The 21,281-nt window shown below is 48.8% G+C and overlaps 1 protein-coding gene across 2 annotated transcripts in view; it reads left to right on the forward strand.

Moving 5' to 3' along the window:
* The window catches only part of OSBP2 (oxysterol binding protein 2), a 211,347-nt gene extending 194,649 nt beyond the window's left edge, over positions 1 to 16,698 (forward strand). For both annotated transcript variants that reach the window (XM_084819495.1, XM_084819496.1), the window contains 4 exons: positions 3,806 to 3,901; positions 6,467 to 6,654; positions 8,366 to 8,586; positions 9,051 to 16,698. In XM_084819495.1, the coding sequence (XP_084675621.1) occupies positions 3,806 to 3,901; positions 6,467 to 6,654; positions 8,366 to 8,586; positions 9,051 to 9,193 (648 nt within the window). In that variant the 3' untranslated portion in view covers positions 9,194 to 16,698. The remainder of the gene's footprint in view (positions 1 to 3,805; positions 3,902 to 6,466; positions 6,655 to 8,365; positions 8,587 to 9,050) is intronic.
* The last annotated feature ends 4,583 nt before the right edge of the window (positions 16,699 to 21,281 follow it).

Here is a 21,281-nt window from a genome sequence, read left to right on the forward strand (position 1 = left end):
CGACATCTTGGGAATCAGCGAACTAAAATGGACAAGCATGGGCGAATTTAATTCAGGCGACCATTATATCTACTACTGTGGGCAAGCATCCCTTAGAAGAAATGGAGTAGCACTCATAGTCAACAAAAGGGTGGGAAAAGCAGGACTGGGGTACAATCTTAAAAACGATAGAATGATCTCAGTACGAATCCAAGGCAAACCATTCAACATCACAGTAATTCAAGTCTATGTCCCAACCACTGAGGCTGAAGAAGCTGAGGTTGATCAGTTCTATGAAGACCTACAACACCTTCTAGAACTAACACCAAAAAAAGATGTCCTCTTCATCATAGGGGATTGGAATGCTAAAGTAGGAAGTCAAGAAATCACCGGGATAACAGGCAGGCATGGCCTTGGTGTACAAAATGAAGCAGGACAAAGGCTAATAGAGTTTTGCCAAGAGAACACACTGATCATAGCAAACGCTCTTTTCCAACAGCACAAGAGACGACTCTACACATGGACATCACCAGATGGTCAATATCGAAATCAGATTGATTATGTCCTTTGCAGCCAAAGATGGAGAAGCTCTATACAGTCTGTAAAAACAAGACCTGGAGCTGACTGTGGCTCAGATCATGAGCTTCTTATTGCAAAATTTCGGCTTAAATTGAAGAACGTAGGGAAAACCACTAAACCATTCAGGTATGACCTAAATCATATCCCTGATGAATATACAGTGGAGGTGAGGAATAGATTTCAGGGATTAGACCTGATAGACAGAGTGCCTGAGGAATTATGGACAGAGGTCCATAACATTGTTCAGGAGGCAGCAACTCAATCCATCCCAAAGAAAAAGAAATGCAAGAAAGCCAAGTGGCTGTCTGATGAGGCTTTACAAGTAGCTGAGGAAAGAAGGGAAGCGAAAAGCAAGGGAGACAGGGGAAGATATATCTAACTGAATGCAGAGTTCCAGAGAATAGCAAGGAGAGACAAGAAGGCCTTCTTAAATGAACAATGCAAAGAAATCGAGGAAAACGACAGAATGGGAAAGACTAGAGATCTCTTCAAGAAAATCGGAGATCTCAAGGGAACGTTTTGTGCAAAGATGGGCATATTAAAGGACAAAGAAGGCAGGGACCTAACAGATGCAGATGAGATTAAGAAGAGGTGGAAAGAATACACAGAAGAACTATACAGGAAAGACCTTAATGTAGGGACATTAAGATAGCCATGAGAGTGCGGTCACTGAACTTGAGCCGGACATCCTAGAGAGTGAAGTCAAGTGGGCCTTAGGAAGCATTACTAACAACAAAGCTAGTGGAGATGACAGTATTCCAGCTGAGCTATTTAAAATCCTAAAAGATGATGCTGTTAAAGTGCTGCATTCAATATGCCAACAAATTTGGAACACTCAACAATGGCCGCAAGACTGGAAAAGGTCAGTTTACATTCCAATTCCAAAGAAGGCCAACGCCAAAGAGTGTTCAAACTACTGCACAATTGCGCTCATTTCACATGCCAGCAAGGTGATGCTCAAAATCCTACAAGCTAGGCTTCAGCAGCATGTGAACCGAGAACTACCGGAAGTACAGGCTGGGTTTCGAAGAGGCAGAGGAACTAGAGATCAAATCGCCAACATTCGCTGCATCATGGAGAAAGCAAGAGAATTCCAGAAAAACATCTATTTCTGCTTCATTGACTACACTAAAGCCTTTGATTGTGTGGATCACAACAAACTGTGGCAAATTCTTAAAGTGATGGGAGTACCAGACCACCTTACCTGTCTCCTGAGAAACCTGTACGAGGGTCAAGAAGCAACAGTAAGAACCAGACATGGAACAACCGAGTGGTTCCAAATTGGGAAAGGAGTACGACAAGGCTGCATATTGTCACCCTGCTTATTTAACTTATATGCAGAGTACATCATGAGAAACGCCGGGTTGGATGAATCACAGGTCGGAATTAAGATTGCTGGGAGAATTATCAACAACCTCCGATATGCAGACGATACCACCCTAATGGCAGAAAGCGAAGAGGATCTCAAGAGCCTCTTGTTGAGGGTGAAAGAGGAGAGTGCAAAAGCTGGTTTGAAACTCAACATTAAAAAAACTAAGATCATGGCATCTGGCCCCATCACTTCCTGGCATATAGAAGGGGAAGAAATGGAAGCACTGACAGATTTTACTTTCTTGGGCTCCAAGATCATCACAGACGGTGACTGTAGCCATGAAATTAAAAGACGCTTGCTCCTTGGGAGGAAAGCTATGGCAAACCTAGACAGCATAGTAAGAAGCAGAGACATCACCTTGCCGACCAAGGTTCGTATAATCAAAGCTATGGTTTTCCCAGTAGCAACGTATGGCTGTGAGAGCTGGACTATAAGGAAGGCTGAGCGCCGAAGAACTGATGCTTTCGAACTGTGGTGCTGGAGAAGACTCTTACGAGTCCCCTGGGCTGCAAGGAGGTCAAATCAGTCCATCCTAAAGGAAATCAACCCTGAGTGCTCATTGGAAGGACAGATACTGAAGCTGAAGCTCAAATTTTTTGGCCACCTAATGCAAAGAGAAAAGTCCCTGGAAAAGACCCTGATGCTGGGAAAGATTGAAGGCAAAAGGAGAAGGGGACAGAACGACTGAACAACAACAACAACTGCTGGTGGCCCATGGTCTTTGGCAGCGGTGTGGTGGTAAATTCTGATGTGCAGGCGCTCAGCATGTCAATCCCCAGAGCTATGCCCACAAGGAGAGTCCAAAATTGCATGCAGCTGTGTTGATCCATTCCCACAAACCCTGTTCTAGCAGTTTTCATCTCCCACCAGGAGCAGGTCTTTTGTCAGGCAAATGGGTCTTAATGGCCCATTCAAGACCAAACCACTGGGGGCGGGGGATACTTTGCATTACAACAAGAAACAATATATAGTTGCTGAGGAAATTAATTCCCCCTCCCCTCCCCAAGCTACTGTGAAGATTGCAGCTAAACTCAGATGGAATAGGGAAGTCTGAGCAGGGTGGCAGAGGACATCAGGCCCCTCTCAATAAAAAGAGCTCCCTGTGAGCCCTGGGTTCACCACATCACTGTTCTCTGGTTGGTGGCAGAGACCACAGAGTCATTCCTCTTGCTTCTGCAACTCTCTACAGTTGAGAGGGGCCTGATGTCCTCTGCATACAGAACAGCATACAGAGAGTTCTCTCTGGTGGGGGGAACCAAGGCCCTGTTGTTGCTCATTCTTTAGTTGATGGCTAGGGCAAGTCTGGCCTCACCTTTCCAAGGTGGTATTCTTGGTGCAACCTAGAGAATTAATATACAAGTGATTATAGACAGCTTCATAATAAAAGCAAGGAACATCAGGGGAAACTTGATGCAGAACAGGTGGATTAAAGCATTTTTGTATGTGTCTGTCTTGATATGTGTATCACATACATATTAAGGATGGTGATGATTTTAGGGTTGTATGATTGGTAATAGTTCTCTTCTAAAGCAGCTAGTTGAGTGGTAGGCCTCTTTAGCTCCTGTAGGAAGGATTTGATTTTTGTGAAAGAAAATTTCAAGATGCTATGCTGCTTTTAATTTGGAAGACCTTCTGTGTATGTCCCTATGTTTAAAATTGTTCTATTTAATCTCCTTTTGAAGTAAAATGGCATTTCTCGAAAGAGCGTGATTTAAAGTTCTGTGTGACTTAGATGCACATTTGGATCTCAAGGTGTGCAGAGGTTTCCCCATACTCCTTCAAGAGTCAAGGAATATCCTATATTGCTGGTGGTCTGGACATGAAGAAATGCAAAATTAATCTCTTTTCAAATTCTCTCTCTCTCCATTTGCTCAGTCTGGTGACATAGAAATCGTCAACCACAAATCAAAAGACAAATGCCAGCTGAAATTTACTCAGTACAGCTATTTCTCCAGAGACATCCCCCGAAAGGTAGGCATTTTTTCCCCTGAGATATGTAATAATCTTTATCATCACAGTGGCAACTTCTGCAGTGCATCAATGTACAAAACACAAAATACTGCCAATGACACAGCAAGGTTTGTAATACATGGTATAAAACACAATTTAAAAAACACTAAGGAGCACAAAATAACTAAACTGTATACTACCACTTCTAATACAACAACAACAACAGTAATAGGTATCTTCTGTTATACAAGGAAAAGGAAAGGTTCCTCCTGTGCAAGCACCGGGTCATTACTGACCCCTAGAGGGACACTGCTTGCGCTGGCGTTTTCATGGCAGACTATAGCGGGGTGGTTTGCCATTGCCTTCCCCAGTCGTGACTACCTTTCCCCCTGCAAGCTGGGTACTCATTTTACCGACCTCGGAACCATGGAAGGCTGAGTCGACCTGAGCCAGCTACCTGAAACCAGCTTCCGCTGGGATCGAACTCAGGTCGTGGGGAGAGTTTCGGTTGCAATACTGCCGCCTACCACTCTGCGCCACACGAGGCTCTGTTATACAAACATAGTGGTTATTTCTTCCTCTGAATCAGCCTCCCCCCACCTTGCACTCTCCAACTGTGTTGGGCCACAACTCTCATAATCCCCCAACCTCCCAGTACATCTGGATGGAGTGTGCCAGTTTGAGGAAGGCTGTTCTAAATCTTTGGCAAGGCCTTGGAAACTGTTGGGATTTGGCAAGGGGACAGATTTATGTATGAATAGAAACGTAGAAGCAACTGCTTGAGCTGTTGGCCACGGTGCTTCTAGATGAGGCTTTTATTGTGCGATCGCTCTGCCCCATTTACGGAAATGTACAGGGTGTCCAGATGATGTTGTCTTAAATTTGTAACCCTCCCGTATTTTCCCACTGCTTCTTCCATCTTTTTTCTCACCAGAAAAAAACGATTAAGAAGGAAAACACAGAAGAGTTGCACAATGCCCTTTGAGTAGTAGTGCTAGGAGCCCTCTGTCTGGAAGCACCCTAATTTGAGTGGCGCACTATGGCTCAAATGCTCCTGTACCAGACACGTCTTCTCTGCCCTGCCCTGCCCTGCCCTGCCCTGCCCTGCCCTGCCCTGCCCTGCCCTGCCCTGCTCTGCCCTGCCTACTTGAAGGCTTTGAACACTCCATCCTAATTCTAGGAATAGCCAAAGCAAGGGTCACATCAGCAGAAGCTGGTGGCTCCAATGTCAGTGGGGTGGTAAATCCGCTCCGGGTTTCAGTCAGAACTCTAAAGGAGCTCTCCATGGTGCGAAGCAGTTCATATTTCAAAGCACCTTGGAGAGCTCCTTTAGAGTTCTGACTGAAACCTGGAGCGGATTCACCACCCCACCGACATTGGAGCCACCAGCCTCCACGAAGTAGCATCCTCCCCCTCCTTGCTCCTCTCATTCACCCCTAAGTCCCAAGTTTCAGTTTATGCCGCCTCATTGCCTCCCTGTTAGGGATTAATCAGTCTGTTTCCAGTCTGTGTCAGTTTCTCATGTGTTCATTCATAAATCCATGCCATCCTGCTTCTTCATTAATCTGTGATTTTAAAAAAATCTTTATGCAAATACATATTTAAATATGTATTTTTGAACATATTTTCTCTCAAAGTATACATTTCTAACTTTATTTTATCCTAAAATACACGTTTTGGCATGGTTTTGGAGGCAAGAACTGCACTGCATATCCAAAAGAAAACTGTGCCCCCGTCTGCACATTGGTTGGAGCTGTGCAGGTCCGGTTGGGTTGGCTTGAAATGTGGACTGAATGAAATCCCTGCTCCCTACTCATCAGGTCGCTCCAGTATTGAAAAGCTTTGAGACAATTAATACGTATTTACTATTTCAGAGGTGGGGGTGGGTGAGGAACGTATTGCTAAGCTGTGTGTGTATAAGAACATCACAAGAGCCATGCTGGATCAGACCAAGGGTCCATCTAGTCCAGCATTCTGTTCACACAGTGGCCAAACAGCTGTCGACCGGGAACCCACAAGCAGCGCATGAGTGCAACAGCACCATCCCACCCATGTTCCTCAGCAACCGGTGTACATAGGCTAACTGTCTCTGGTACTGGGGGTAGCACATAGCCATCAAGACTAGTAGCCATTGACAGCCTTCTCCTCCAGGAATTTGTTTGACCCCTTTTTAAAGCCATCCAAATTGGTGGCCATCACTCCATCCTGTGGTGGCGAATTTCATAGTTTAGCTCTGCGCTGTGTGAAGATGTCCTTCCTTTTATCTGTCCTGGAATCTCCCACCAGTCAACTTCATGGGATGACCCTGGGTTGTAGCAATTTGAGAGAGGGAGAAAAATGTCTCCCTCTCCACATTCTCTACACCATGCACCATTTTGTAGACCTCTGTTATGTCTCCCCTTGCCTGCCTTTTTCCCACGCTAAACAATCTGTCCTGGATCCTTGACAGTATGTCATATGTCAGCCTCATGGTGTCCTAATGGAAGATGGGTCATTTAGATCCATTAGTACGGCTTGTGTACTGCATCTCTCTGTTGAGGTACCACGGATGCTCCACTGTAACAAGCCAGTGACATTTCTCCCTAGGTGTCGGGCGTGGTCATGGATGCTGATGGCAAGGCACACTACGTGGTGTCTGGCACGTGGGATGAGAGGATGGAGTGCTCCAAGATCGTGCACAGCACCCAGGGAAGCACCAGCTCGGAAGGGAAGATGCCAAAAACAGTCTACCAGACGTTGTCCCCCAGGGTCTTGTGGAAGAAGTACCCTCTTCCGTGAGTCTCCCCAACGTGGCTTGAGTGTTGTTGAGCTGATGTGCCGGCGTTTCTGTGGCTGCAGCTGAGTGGGGCGAATATTTCTGTGGCCACAGTAATTAGCGCAGTGCAGTGAACATAATAAGCTGCTTTACACGGGGTCAGAACTTTTGTCTTTCTAGACCACTCCTGCTTAGTCGGACTGGCAGTGGCCCTCCACAGCCCCTTGGAGGTCTTTTCCTGCTTCCTGAGGTGCTCTTAAACTAACGGTGCCAGCCATTGAGCTGATGACCTTCTTCGTGCGAAGCACGTGCTCTGCCATTATGGTGGGAGTGGGTCCAATAACGGAAAGCCCAGTGTATCCCGGGCTGACCCAAGACATGTTGTTACTTTTATTTTATTTATTACATTTGTGTACTCCCAAATAGCTGAAGCTCTCTGGGTGGTTCACAACAGTTAAAACCATAAAATACATCAACGTGATAAAACATAAAACTTTTAAAAGTTTAAAACTACAGTATACAACCAAAGTGAAAACCACCGGCAGTGTGAAGATCTAAAAATACAATACCAGAAGCCAGAAAATCCAAATGGCAGCCGCCCCTTACGCATTTTAGTGTGGGCCCTGATTTCTTGGGAAGTTCTCCAATGCAAGGGTGTTTCTACATTAAGCAGAAAACCGGCAAAAATCCACATCCTTTCTGCAGCTTCCTGCTTTCATTTTCTTTGCGGGATTAGGAAATGCTCCTTTACACGACAGACGACAGCCATGTGGTTTGAACGGAAGGAGCACCTCCCTCCCTCCCTGGCATGTGTGCAAAGGAGGGGGGGAGGGAGTCTTGTTTTCGTAGCTTAACTTCTGCTGTACCCTTTTCTCACAGCCCCCAGGAAACCTCTGACTTACTTCTGAGTAGACATAAAATGTAAGATAGTGACGCAAGTCTGCAACCCTCGGCACACTTACGGGGGAGTAAACCTCATTGAACGCAATGGGACTTACTTCTGAGTAGACATAAGATTGCCCTGTAAGTCTGCACACTTACTTGGGAGTAAGCCCCATTGAACTTCATGGGCTGCTCTGAATCAACAGAGGACGTTGCTTCTGAGCTTGGTGGGGTGGGGGATCAGATGTGTCTCCCTTCGTTGCAGGGAGGCCTTTTACCCTCTCCTCCCACCAACTGAGAAATGTGCTCAAGCATTTACATGGCAGACACCTGGGGATCGAGGAAAGTCCTTCCTCAGCAAGACTTGAGCGGAGGCAGGAGTTGCAATTGGCGGGCGATTCTTGCCCTCCCGCCTGTCAGATCTGCTCCTGCATGCTGCGCTCCCATATTCAGTGCCTTTGTCATCCTGACCTCATGAGCCCCTAGCAACTGAAAACAAATGCCCATAGCAGGCAGACGCAGCGGTTTCTCCCGCTATTGGAGAATTTCACGGGGAGGTCATGGCGCTCCTGTTCCGTGGGCTGGAAAAAATGCCACGTTTTACGTTTGGGGAAAACATGGGATAGGCTGGGGGAAATGGCGGGAGACGCCCTGGAGGGTAACAGCGTCATCTAAAGAGCCTGCAAACTTCCATGACAGAGCCACCTCAACAGAAGGATAAAAGCGCCGTATGATGAACCCCCAAGTTTGTCGAAATGTGTGTGCCTTGAATGACCAAACACTGAAGCATTTTTAAACATACACACTCACACGCTTCCTTAAATCCAGTCTGGATCTTCCTTCTCCAGGGAGAATGCTGAAAATATGTACTACTTCTCCAACCTGGCTTTGACCCTGAACGAGCCGGAGGAGGGCACGGCTCCTACCGACAGCCGCCTGAGGCCTGACCAGCGGCTGATGGAGAACGGCAAATGGGATGACGCCAACGTGGAGAAGCAGAGGCTGGAGGAAAAGCAGCGGGCAGTGCGCCGCAGGCGGGAAGCGGAGGCAGCAGAGGCTCTGGAGGAAGGTGGGTCAGAGGCACACCTGACATTCTTCTGAGCTCAGCAGGGTTGCCACCCTGCCAGAGAACAGGGTCACCACGGGCCAACCAACCGTGGTGAAAGGGAGCCATAGACGAGGGAACTGAGGCATCTGCCTGTTGTGGAGTGCTCCGGATTAGAGAGCAGCATCGTGGCTCAATGCCACCACTCACAACAGGCTCGCCAGCTTCTTTCTCCCGCTGCCCCTGCCCCTTTCTCTTTTCTCAGCTAGTTTCCACGGTTGCCTGTTCCCCGGACTGGGCCTGTCTGTTGCTTTACGATACTACACATATAGTTCCGGGGGTCGGGGAAGGAGGCTTTCGTGGGAATTCGCAGCCATCCCATACAGAGGGATGCACAACCTGGCAGCCTTGTCACCTCCAGCTGAGTCAGCACTGAAGTTTTGTGGGGGTTTGTGTTGCACCCTCCCTCTCCCCCTTGCCCTTTACAGGCAAAGACTACGAAGGCTACATCCCGCTGTGGTTTGAGAGGAAGGTCGACCCGGTGACAGGGGAGCTGATTTGCGTTTACAAGGGCGGATACTGGGAAGCCAAGGAGCACCACGACTGGAGTGCGTGTCCCGATATCTTCTGAGCTGCTCCTAACTGGGCTGGCTGGTGCCAGGAGAGGCTTCCTGCCATGGGACAGAGGTGCTGTTAGTTCAAGCACTCCAGGTGGCATCCTGCTGTCAACACACACTTCAAAGAAACACACAGAATTTAAATAAACACAGATTTTTTTAAAAAAATAAGAAAGAGAAACAACAAGGCAAACCAAACAGGGATTCCAAACTTATTTTTATGCACTAATAAAATGGCATTTGATTTTTTTTAAAAGTGACTTTTTTTAAGCTACTAATTAGGATTGAGAGATGATGGATCTTTTTCCTTTTTAAGCCTGGCCTATTTATTGCTGCATCAGGAGTTGCAGCCTCCTTCCATTTTGAGGTCTTGGTTTTATTAACCAAGACCCTGACTTCCAAAGATGCATGTGTTGTGGGGGAATTATGAATATGTGATTCTTTTTTCTTTTCTTTCTCATTTGTGTGTGGTACTTAACATCATTTTTTAGAAAGTCTATAGATAATCCAGGTTCTTTTTCTAAAGACGCAGGCAGCTCCATGGCCCACTTTCTGTATGGTCTTTAAATTGTAGGTAGAAAAAGAGATGTCTGGAGCTGATAAGCCCACCATCTTTCCCATGGCTATTTAGAGATTGTGTCTTTGGGGAAGGGTGGAGGAGTGACCTGACAAGTTCAGTTATGTTTCCTTCCATGCTTTTTGGGAGTTCCTGAACCCAATATCTGTCTACAGGCAATATTTTTCTTAATTTTTCCTTAAAATCAGCTCTCTGAAAATATGGCTTTGTGTTTTGGAGGGTGTATGGCCTTTTAATTTTGGTTCTGTATCAAATTCTTGGTAGAGAAATTTTCTTTGCAGCCCCTAGCTGTCTGTCCTTTTGTAGAAGGGTTTTCCAGGTGAGGTGAGGTGTGGGCCGTTCCCTTCCTCCTGCTGCACAGTAGGAGAACAACACAGAAGCGGGGTGCAGTTGAGCCCTGGCATACCTCAATACCCATCTTGCCCCATGCAGGGGCTGGGTATCCGCAGGTGGAGTTGAACTGAAGACTCCCCGTAATCTATCCGCTTAGAACCAGCTTCCTCCTTTACCACAGGCTCTGGTGGACATTTCTCACTGCCACGGTTAGGAAGCTCCAGAATTCACACAGACCAGGCAACAAACATGCCAGCAGCCGCAGCACTGAGCTGCCATGCAGCCAAGCCGTGGGGCGGGGCGGATGACTGCGCACCCCACGCCGAGGTGCGCCTGGGCAAGCCTGCCTGTGCAGACCCAACCGAGCAACACCCCTGTGGGCTTCATTGGTGCCACCTGTGTAGAAAGCACACGCACCCTCCCCACTTCACACCATCTTTGGGTGCTGGGGAGAGACCTGGTGAACCAGAGGACACGGGGGGCAAAGCTGGGGATGCCAGGTGGGCTGTGTCACTTCACCAGTCAACTGAAACGCAGGCTTTACAAGCAGGGGTGACTCCATACTAGATGTCCCACCCATAGCGAGCCAAAATGGGACAGATGTAACCACCTGACTCCCAACACCTCCCATTTCCTCTCTCCCTTCATTTGAGGCTAACCACGGTGCCCTCTCCCACTCTGAAATCTATGCCATGGAGGCATTGCGACCTCTTTGCTGGCTACCGTTGCTTCCCTGACTGACCCGCCTTTCTCCCCTGTCCAGAACTGCCCGGGCACTGTCTGGTTTCAGCCCCCGGCTATAGTCCTACAGGAACAGCCTGCATTTACCTGGCACCTACATTGCATGTTCCTCTTCCCAATTGGTGGGCTTGCCAGGACGGATGGCTTGGCGTCCCCTGAAAGACTGGTGCTTGGGACAAAGATCCCTTACGTCCAATGGAACACGTGGCTCTCTGAGAACCTAGGGGCCCCATAAAGACTGTCGCCTTTGGGAAATGTAGAGCTGCCCAGCCTGAGATGTCCTCCGGCTTAGCAGCCAAATTCCCATGGCTGGTCATGTTCATGAGGGAGAATACGAGCAATAATGAATTTCAGGGCTTTGCCCCCAGATTATAATTGAGGAATTCTCAACCACCCCTTCCCTCACAACACCTCTAGCAACCATTTACACCACACACACACAGATATACACACACACACACACACAATGTGTACAAATATATATATATACACACACACACACACCGTACAATGTAACTATAGTTGCTGAACATCAGTGTACCAACTCCGCTGATTTCAGTGTACCTTTTAATCTTTATTTATTTGATTCTAATTTATATTTATATTATATATATAAGATATATAAAATTATTTTGTTTAAATTTGTATGGTACAAAACTAGAGGGGAAAAATAATGAAGACGAGTGCGCCTCTGTCTGAATTTTTTTATAGTACAAATACGTACAGTAAATGTTGATTCCTCTTTCAGGGTAGGCTCTCTCTCTCTCTCTCTCTCACTCTCTTTCGTTATCAACAAAAACAGAGCAGTGAGGTTAGAGGTGTAATCCATGCTGCACTCTTTCACAGATTCTGCTTATTTCACTGGGGCTAGTGCAAGAGAATTTCCTGCTAGATTATGTCCTAAAATATAATCCTTTTATAATGGTTTTGTTCTGCGAACATTTGCTCCAAAGCTGCAGGTTGAAAAAAATTCAGCGGGCAAAATCCATTAAGAACTCACTCGTGTGTGCTTACTCCTGAGCAAGTCCATTTCTCCCAGAGGTGGTTTCACAGGAGATGCTCCAAGTGGATTTCTTTTCAAAGTGTTTATCTGAAGCAAACCATTCTTGTCTAAAGAGAACAACACATTTCTGGTTCCTGAAGACTCCAGTGAGCCAAACAGTAGCATTCAAAGTAGTGTTTCTCCTGTTTTTTTTACTTGAAAAACCTACTCAAAATATCACTTTTGAGGTGCTTCTTTGGAGTTGTTTCCATCACTCTTGTATCCTAGAAAGAATTATGTAACTGTTGTCTGAATGGTTTTTTTAATAAATTGAAATGTTCTGCAGCAGTCTGCCAAAGTCCACCAGATACCACCGCTGCATGTATGTGTGTATGTATATGTGTATATATATGTATATATGTATGTATGTATATATATATATATATATATATGACACACATATGTATTACTCAGTCAAGTCAATATGTTGTCTTCATGGGTAGTTCTTTACTTTAAAAAAAAAGCTAATCACATTCTGCAAACTGGAGAATGATGGCACAAATGGAATCACAGAGATAATTTGATGCAATTTTAGGAAGTCTGATCAGTATATTTGTGAACAGCTGACCAAATTAATTGGGAGGGGTTAATTTGGACAATAAATACTTTCTTATAACAGTTGTTAAAGCTGTTCTCTCTCTCTCTCTCTCTCACCCCTGCCCCAAATTAATATATACAGCTGGTTTGGAGACAGTCCCATGAGCTCTGGGGCTGGCAACGGATGTTGTTTTTCCAAGCTGAAAGTCCTATGATAGAGCCATTGTTGCACCAGTATGGTATAGCTCACTTGTCTTCGCTGTCACATTTTCAGTGGTCATTCAGGTTGGGCAGAGTTTCGTAGTGCTTGAAAATCCTACTAAACCCATTTATTTGGCCAAAGATTACAGCAGGACAAGAAATGAGTGTACGTCTCGGGCAATGATGATTCTGTCATGATGCCTTTAGTTCTCTTAAGTTTCTCCAGCTAGAGACAGTTTTGCAATGACCTGGTTTGCATGTAACAACAACCCATGGTTTAATTAACCTATGGGTTGTTGCCTTAGTCAGAATTTACCCTCAATTTGGCTGCCAGATGATTGAGCAAACCGCTGGCTGTTTGGACAATTCCTGGAGTTTTTTGGTCCCTGCACCCTTTGGCCGCTCCCTCCCTGTTCCCCAAATGCCTTTGCAGCACTGTAGTACTGGCATATAGAGAGGCTGGTATTTTGACCACTCTTGCCTGGTATCTCTATAGCCTGGCAAAATAATCCATGAACAACCCACAGTTCTGAGTTCACACATAACCCATGGTTTAAACAACCCATAGCTCACAACCCAACAACAAACCATGGATTCTCTTCATTGGTTGTTCATGGTTAACAACCCATAGTTCCAGGTTTGCACGTAACGACAACTCACAATACAACAACCCATAGTATGGGTCGTTGTTATGTGCAAACTAGGTCATTGTCTGGATGGGAAAAGGAGAGACAATGCACTATTTTCAGGTGTGGGAATGGTTTGCTAGAGAATTGAAATAGTGCAGGTGTATTATGAGGACCTGCTCTCTGATAGGTATGGTGAGCCTTTCTGCCAGTCTCACTCCCCACTCCAAAGAGCAGGCTACAAATTGTAGCATTTTTCCCAAACATAAAAAATGGAGCCAATATGTGATCCAGTCTGCTGCGTAGCCTCATGTGTGATCCTCAAGACACATGAGTGTCACTCTTCCCAAAATACACTTTTACATAACGGTAGAACAACCAGGAAATGCTGGTTTTCAACTCTTTACAATATTTGTGTTTGCTCTCTCCGTTCAGTTTTAATCATGTCAACAATAAAAGATACAGGGGTTTCTTATTTTGCTTTTGTTTTCTCTTTAAAGGCCTAATTCAGTTTTTATAAAATAGACTGGGAAACACAGCTGTATCTAATGCCTTATTTTCTGTGCTTACTTGATCATAACAGTGTTAGCAAAGGGTTTGGCAACTCTCCCTCCCCTTCTTAGATTCAGTGGTAACACGGTCTAGTTACTGCTGCAACTTAAGGAAACGTGAGAAGTGGCTATACTCATAAAGTGTTGGGACCCGGACAGGCAGGGATTGTGAGGGGAGGCAAAGGAAGGGAGCAGGTGGGTGCATCCTGTTCCCCAAGTAGGATATCCTACCAAGTAGAGTAGAAGGATTCAAAGATTTTATTTATTTATTTATTTATTTATTGCATTTATACCCCGCCTTTCTCCCTCTCGCAAGGAACTCAAGGCGGCTTACATTATCCTCCTCCTCACCGTTGTATCCTCACAACAACAACCCTGTGAGGTAGGTTGGGCTGAGAGTCTGTGACTGGCCCAAAGTCACCCAGTGAGCTTCCATGGCCAAGTGGGGACTAGAACCCGGATCTCCCGGCTCCCAGTCCGTCACTCTCACCACTACACTACACTGGCTCTCAGGCTCTCAAGATGGGCTTGAGTGAGGATGAAGCCCCCTCTCCTTCACGATGTCTGCCTTTTAAGATAAAATCAAGGTTTGGAACACACTGGAGAACATGGGAAGAAATGTTAAAATGCTATGCTTTGTTTCTAAGAGTGCAATGTTGTACAGAAAATGTCAGACCACTTGTATCTGGCCACTAACTTTCAATGTTGTTGGAGCGGGGAAGGTTTGTTGGCTTCCGCTCCTTTCTCTAGTAGGGTTGACTCCTTTATAAAGATGCAACCATGTCTTTTCCCTTGGCAACTTACGTCCACTCCTCCTGTCTTTAAAAGCTTTGCAAGCAGGGATGTTGGCCAGATTTGACCGTGTGGGGAGATTGTGCAGCAAAGCTGGCAATTCAACCAACAGCCTCTTGCAGGGTTTCCTATGTGACAGCAACACTCAGTGAAAGCACTGTCTTGTGGTCTTTCTACTTTGTCCCACTGGAGGATTTTAACGTCATCCTTCTGTAAATGCTGTTGAATGTAATACCTTTTGAACAAATACTATTGTGAGTGATCCCTCTTTGCTGACACAGTAATAAAAATGTGGATTCAGGAGTTTTAAACCAACATTGTGCTGAGATCTCTCACTTTTGCTGTGGGGAGGGGGCTCTTTGCTGGATTGGAGAGTGATCCTGTGAAGAGATCCTATCATTACTGGTGAATTTCTAAGCAGCCGGGTTTAAGGGTTCAAGATTACCTGGCCCCTGCTCCCAGGTCTGTGCTGAATTGACGAAAGAGAGAAGGAAATGCACTCCACATATACTCAAAGGCATGCTGCTCTGTATTATGTCTTCCCATATCTGAGCTTTGAAAAAGGATTTCTGGGCCTGAGTCAGGATCAAATTAAGCTACCAGTCGAAGCTAGGGACAGAGAGCCCTGAAGGGCACCTTTATTAGCTAGATAGGCATGGATGCTGACCTTCGTCCTGCCGCATTTTTTTCTGAATTCCTTAAGAAAATAAAAGCCATGCTGGATCAGAGCAAGGGTCCATCTCGTCCAGCATTCTGTTCACACAGTGGCCAACCAGCTGCCCACGGAAAACCCACAAGCAGGACATGAGCGCAACAGCAGCCACCCACCCAAGTTCGCTAGCAACTGGTGTACACAGGCTCACTGGTTCTGGGGGTAGCACATAGCCATCAGGACTAGTAGCCATTGATAGCCTTCTCCACGAATTTGTCTAACCCCCTTTTAAAGCCATCCAAATTGGCGGCCATCACAACGTCCTGTGGTAGCGAATTCCATAGTTTGACTCTGCGCTGTGTGAAGAACTCTTTCCTTTTATCTGTCCTGAATCTCCCACCAATCAGCTTCCTTAAAGCCACAAGAAAGAGCCACGATTATGCCCAGCCTGACCACAGTGGAAGGCAAGGAAATGTCACTGCCCATGTAGGATTGGCTGGGTGGTGCAGGTGGGCAAAATAAGAATATGGGGCAATTACTCTGGTTGATTACAGGGGACCACAACCCCCACCCCACACCCGATTCCAGTTGCAGTGGAGGAGGAAAATACCCTGGTGGGTTATTTCCCTCTGGTCCAGATCCGTTCTCCGCCACCCTTCAAGGCACTCAGGGTTTGCTGCTTCTGAATGGGTGTCACTCCTTGGCTGCCTCAACTCTGGACTTTCTGTCATGTTACGATATTTGCTTGGGCAATCTCAGAGCTGGAAGGCATGATGACAAAAACTGACCCCACCTCCCGTAAGCCATGCGTCCTTGAGCAGGCCCAGTCAGGCAGACAGGCATCTCCTGCGCAATTTTACCCGGTGTGTAATTTCTAAATTGAGCAGGTAGAGAATACTAGCCTAACGTTCAGTGGTGGTACGTACGATTTATAGTGAATAATGCCATTGGTCCAGCTAACCAAGCACAGCATCTCTCCATGGTGTCTTTCCCAGTATTGCCGGCACGGCTCCTTTTACCTGGAGATGCCAAGGACTGGACCTGGCGCACTGCGTGTGGAGGCATGCCACGAGCTCTACCCAGTGGAGGCTGGGCCCCCCGATGTCAGTGGAGTGGTGAATCCGCTCCGGGTTTCAGCCAGAACTCCAAAGGAGCCGGCCAAGGTGCTCTGCATGGAGCAGGGAGGGCGCCGCACCTTGGCCAGCTCCTTCAGCCTCCTGACTGAAGCCCGGAGCGGATTTTCCTCCCCACTGACATCAGAGCCCCCAGCTTCCCCTGGCTCTTCCCCTTGCAGGGCTGCTCCCCCCCCCCCCGTCAACTGAGAGCGCTGCGAAGAGAAGTGAGGGCAGCCATTACAAAAGGGGCGTCCAACCCCTTCCTGGGGGGCGAATTTGGTTTTGGAAAAGCTCTTGGAGGGCCGCACTCCAGGGGTGGGTCGTTGGAGCTGGAGGCAGAATGCCGGCATCTTGCAGCTGAGAGCTTTCATAGAATCATAGAACAGTAGGGTTGGAAGGGGCCTACAAGGCCATCGAGTCCAACCCCCTGCTCAGTGCAGGAATCCAAGTCAAAGCATCCCTGACAGATGGCTGTCCAGTCTCGTCTTGAATGCCTCCAGTGTGGGAGAGTCCACCACCTCCATAGGGAATTGGTTCCATTGTCGTATTGATCTAGCAGTCAGGAAGTTTTTCCTGATGTTCAGCCGGAATCTGGCATCCTGTAACTTGAGTCCGTGATTCCGTGTCCTGCACTCTGGGATGATCAAGAAGAGATCCTGGCCTTCCTCTCTGTGACAACCTTTCAAGGACTTGAAGAGCGCTATCCTATCTCCCCTCAGTCTTCTCTTCTCAAGGCTAAACATGCCCAGTTCTTTCAGTCTCTCTTCACAGGGCTTTGTTTCCAGTCCCCTGATCATCTTTGTTGCCCTCCTCTGAATCCTCTCCAGTTTGCCTGCATCCTTCTTAAAGTGCGGTGCCCAGAACTGGACACAGTACTCCAGATGAGGCCTAACCAGTGCTTAGTAGAGGGGAACTAGTACTTCCTGGGATTTGGAAGCTATGCTTCTATTAATGCAGCCCAAAATAGCATTGGCCTTTTTTGCAGCCACATCACATTGTTGGCTCATATTCAGCTTGTGATCGACAACAATTCCAAGATCCTTCTTGCTTGTCGTGTTGTTGAGCCACGTATCCCCCATCTTGTAACTGTGCATTTGGTTTCTTTTTCCTAGGTGCAGAACTTGGCATTTATCCTTATTAAATGTCATTCTGTTGTTTTCTGCCCAGTGCTCCAGTCTATCCAGATCACTTTGAATTTTATTTCTGTCTTCCAAAGTATTAACTATCCCACCCAATTTTGTGTCATCTGCAAATTTGATCAGCATTCCCTGCACCTCCTCCTCCAAGTCATTAATAAAAATGTTGAAGAGCACTGGGCCCAGGACTGAGCCCTGCGGTACCCCGCTCGTTACCTCTCCCCAGTTTGAGAAGGTCCCATTGATAAGCCCTCTTTGAGTCCGATTCTGTAGCCAACTGTGGATCCACCGGATCGTTGTTTCATCTAGCCCACTTCGAGCTAGTTTGCTCACCAGGAGATCATGGGGCACTTTGTCGAAAGCTTTGCTGAAGTCGAGGTATATGATGTCTACAGCATTCCCACGGTCTACAAGGGAGGTGACTTGATCAAAAAATGAGATCAGATTCATCTGGCAGGATTTGTTCTTGACAAATCCATGTTGGCCCCAAGGAATCACTGCATTGTTGTCAAGGTGCTTCCAGATGGATTGCTTTATCATCTTCTCCAGAATTTTCCCAGGGATTGATGTCAGACTGACTGGTCTGTAGTTCCCAGGTTCTTCCTTTTTACCCTTTTTGAAGATAGGGACCACATTAGCCCTCCTCCAGTCATCTGGCACTTCCCCCGTCCTCCGTGATTTCTCAAAGAGAATAGACAGCGGTTCTGAGAGTTCTTCTGCCAGTTCCTTTACTACTCTAGGGTGCAGTTCATCTGGCCCTGGAGACTTGAACTCATTCAAAGTAATTGGGTGTTCCTTGACCATATGCTTATTGATCTCCAGCTGCAATCCTGCCCCTTCAGCCTGTACTTCGTCTTTTCCAGGGGGGTCGTAGACCCTCTTTTGGGAGAAGACTGAGCCAAAGTAGGAATTGAGCACCTCTGCCTTTTCTTGGTCATCTGTTATCGTTTTGCCATCCTTATTTAATAGCTGAACCACCATTTCTTTCCTCTGCCTTTTACTATGCACGTAGCTGAAGAAAGCCTTTTCCCTCGCTAACCTCGGCTCCTTCTCAGCTTTACCCTTCCTGACGCCATCCCTGCAAGTCTGTGCTACCTGCCTGTACTCTTCCTTTGTAGCTTGGCCTTCTTTCCACTTCCTTTGTGTGTCTTTTTTTGTTTTCAGGTCACCCCTAAGCTTTTTGTGAAGCCACATTGGCTTCTTCTGTTGTCTTCCACCTTTTCTCCTTGTTGGAATTGCTTGTGATTGTGCCTTGAGAATTTCCTTTTTTAAAAGCTCCCACCCATCTTGGACTCCTTTTCTCGCTAGCATCGCTTGCCATGGGACCTTACTGATCATTGCTCTGAGTTTATGAAAATCAGCTCTCCTAAAATCCAGGGTACGCGTTTGACTACACTCGGCTTTTGCGTCCCTTAGAACCAAGAACTCAAGTGCAACATGGCCGCTTTCCTGTAACTGCTACTTCATGCACGAAGTCATCCCTGTAAGTCCTTTCCTGCCAGTTAGGTCTGTCAACGTTTTAGAAGGCGGGGGTGGGGGTGGGGGTGGGGGGGCATGCAAAAGTTGGGAAGCCACCAAATATGGCGGGGAGGGGCTGGAGCCAGCTGGTGAGCCGCGGAGGGGTCGGATTTCGCCGCGGGCCTGGGGCTCAACGCAGGAGATGCCTGGGCTCAGGCCTGTGCGGAGAAGGGCCGGATCCTCCTCCCTAGAAGGAAGCCCCCAGCCCCTGTTCCTCGCCGGCGTCCCCGCTCCGTGGTGGCGACCAGCGGCTCCTCCGGGGCACCAGAGCAAAGGCGCGTGCGGGGCTCGGCCGGGGCAGCGCGCCTTTCTTCAGCCGAGTCCGCGGGGGGGGGGGGGCGGACCACCTGCCCTGCCTCTGCACCCCACCTGCGTTGAAATATTTGCCGTAAAGCCGCCGTAGCCGCAAGGAAGGAGGGACTGCGGCGCAGGTGTCGTCCCAGGAGGCGGAGGCCGAGTCGACCCCTGCGGACGGCTGCCCCCCACCCAGCCCCATCACTGACCCTGCCGTCCGAGCCTCCGCAAACGACAGCCTCCCTTGTTGCCTTGCAGCGGGGAAGAAACCCCCCTTTGCACACGCACAGAGACACTCTCGCCCATGGAGTCCTCCCATCCTCCTCCACCCCGATGCCTGTGCAAACGTCAGCCTCCTCTGCAGCTGGAAAGAAACACCCCTTTGCACACGCACAGAGACACTCTCGCCCATGGACTCTCGCCCATCCTCCTCCAACCCGATTGCCTGTGCAAACGTCAGCCTCCTCTGCAGCTGGAAAGAAAAAGCCCTTTGCACACGCACAGAGACACTCTCGCCCATGGACTCCTCCCATCCTCCTCCACCCCGATGCCTGTGCAAACGTCAGCCTCCTCTGCAGCTGGAAAGAAACACCCCTTTGCACACGCACAGAGACACTCTCGCCCATGGACTCTCGCCCATCCTCCTCCAACCCGATTGCCTGTGCAAACGTCAGCCTCCTCTGCAGCTGGAAAGAAACAGTCCTTTGCACACGCACAGAGACACTCTCGCCCATTCACCCCTTCCAGTCCCCCACCCCCGTGGCTCGCTGCCCGCCGCCTCTTGAAAGTTTCCGCGTCGCGGCGTCGCTAGGCAACGGGTAAGAATCTCCACCAATGGGAGGGCTCGAGCCGCCCCGCGTCCCACGGTTGCCCAGCGACCCTGGCCCGGGACGCTCCACGGTCGCGCCGGGCGCTCCCTGCAGGGGCGGTTGCCCGGGACGGAGGCAGGCGGGGAGGCGCCGAGCCCGCCTCGGGCAGCAGCCGGTGAGTCGCGGGGAGCCTCGAGCGAGCGAGCGAGCCCCTGCCCTGCCCTGCCCTGCCCTGCCCGGGGCTCCTTTCTTGTCCGTTCCCAACCGTTGGGGTCCCGGCACGGGCCTGGAGGGGCCGGGCTGGGGAAGGGCTGTGCTGGCTGAGGATAATGGGAGTGGGCGTCCCGCGCATCCGGAGGGCCCCAGGCCGGGGAAGGTTGCTGTACTTCAGCGACACGTTTGCACTTGATGTCTCCCGCAAACTCGTGAGTGCTCGGGGCACGTCTGGCAGCGACGTCTGTTCATCAGCGCTGGCTCGGAAGCTCCAGCGCCCCGTGCGCCTTCCCGCCGTGGGCAGTGCGAGACCGCGAGGAAGCCTCCAGGCAGGGCTTGAACGTGGGCGCTTCTGGCCCACCCTGGGCCTCCCCAGCAGCGGAGAGGCTGCGGTAGACTGCCTCTGATCCTGGAGGCTCCAGGAAACCGCGTCAGGTTCAGACGTCACCACGAGCCACCCTGAAACAAAGAAGGCTGGCATGTGGCATGTGTGGCCGCAGCGGAGACCACTGGTGGTGCACAGACGCAGCCTTACGTGCAGGTCTTGGACACGCTCAAGACCTCCAGAGAGCTTCTGGGGAGAAGTTGCCCTCGTCTAGGAGGTGTTTGCCATGGCTTGGCTAGCAGCTGCAAAGACGTTTTAAGTGGGACTGCTGTCAAGCGGGGGACCTGCTGAGGGCCCCCACCCCAGCAGGGACCCACCGAGAAGACCCCCTGGGGCTGAGAGGTGGTGAGAAGGGAGACTCGCCCAGGGAGGGGTCCGTTGAGGGTGTCGTGCCCAGGGCCCCCCCAAACCCTGGCGTTGGCACTGTGTGCAAGACAAGCCCTGCTGGGTCCTAGCAAAGGCCCGTCTGCGTCATCATCCTGCCTCCCACATCCGGTTGCCTCTGGGAAGCCAGAAGCAGGAGATGAAGGCCACAGCTCTCCCCCAGCTGTCTTGCTTCCCCTGCTGGGGTTAAGTGGCA

Source organism: Heloderma suspectum, chromosome 13, assembly GCF_057233095.1.
Source record: "Heloderma suspectum isolate Gila_16-S chromosome 13, 16-S_ref, whole genome shotgun sequence".
Taxonomy (NCBI): Eukaryota; Metazoa; Chordata; class Lepidosauria; order Squamata; family Helodermatidae; genus Heloderma; species Heloderma suspectum.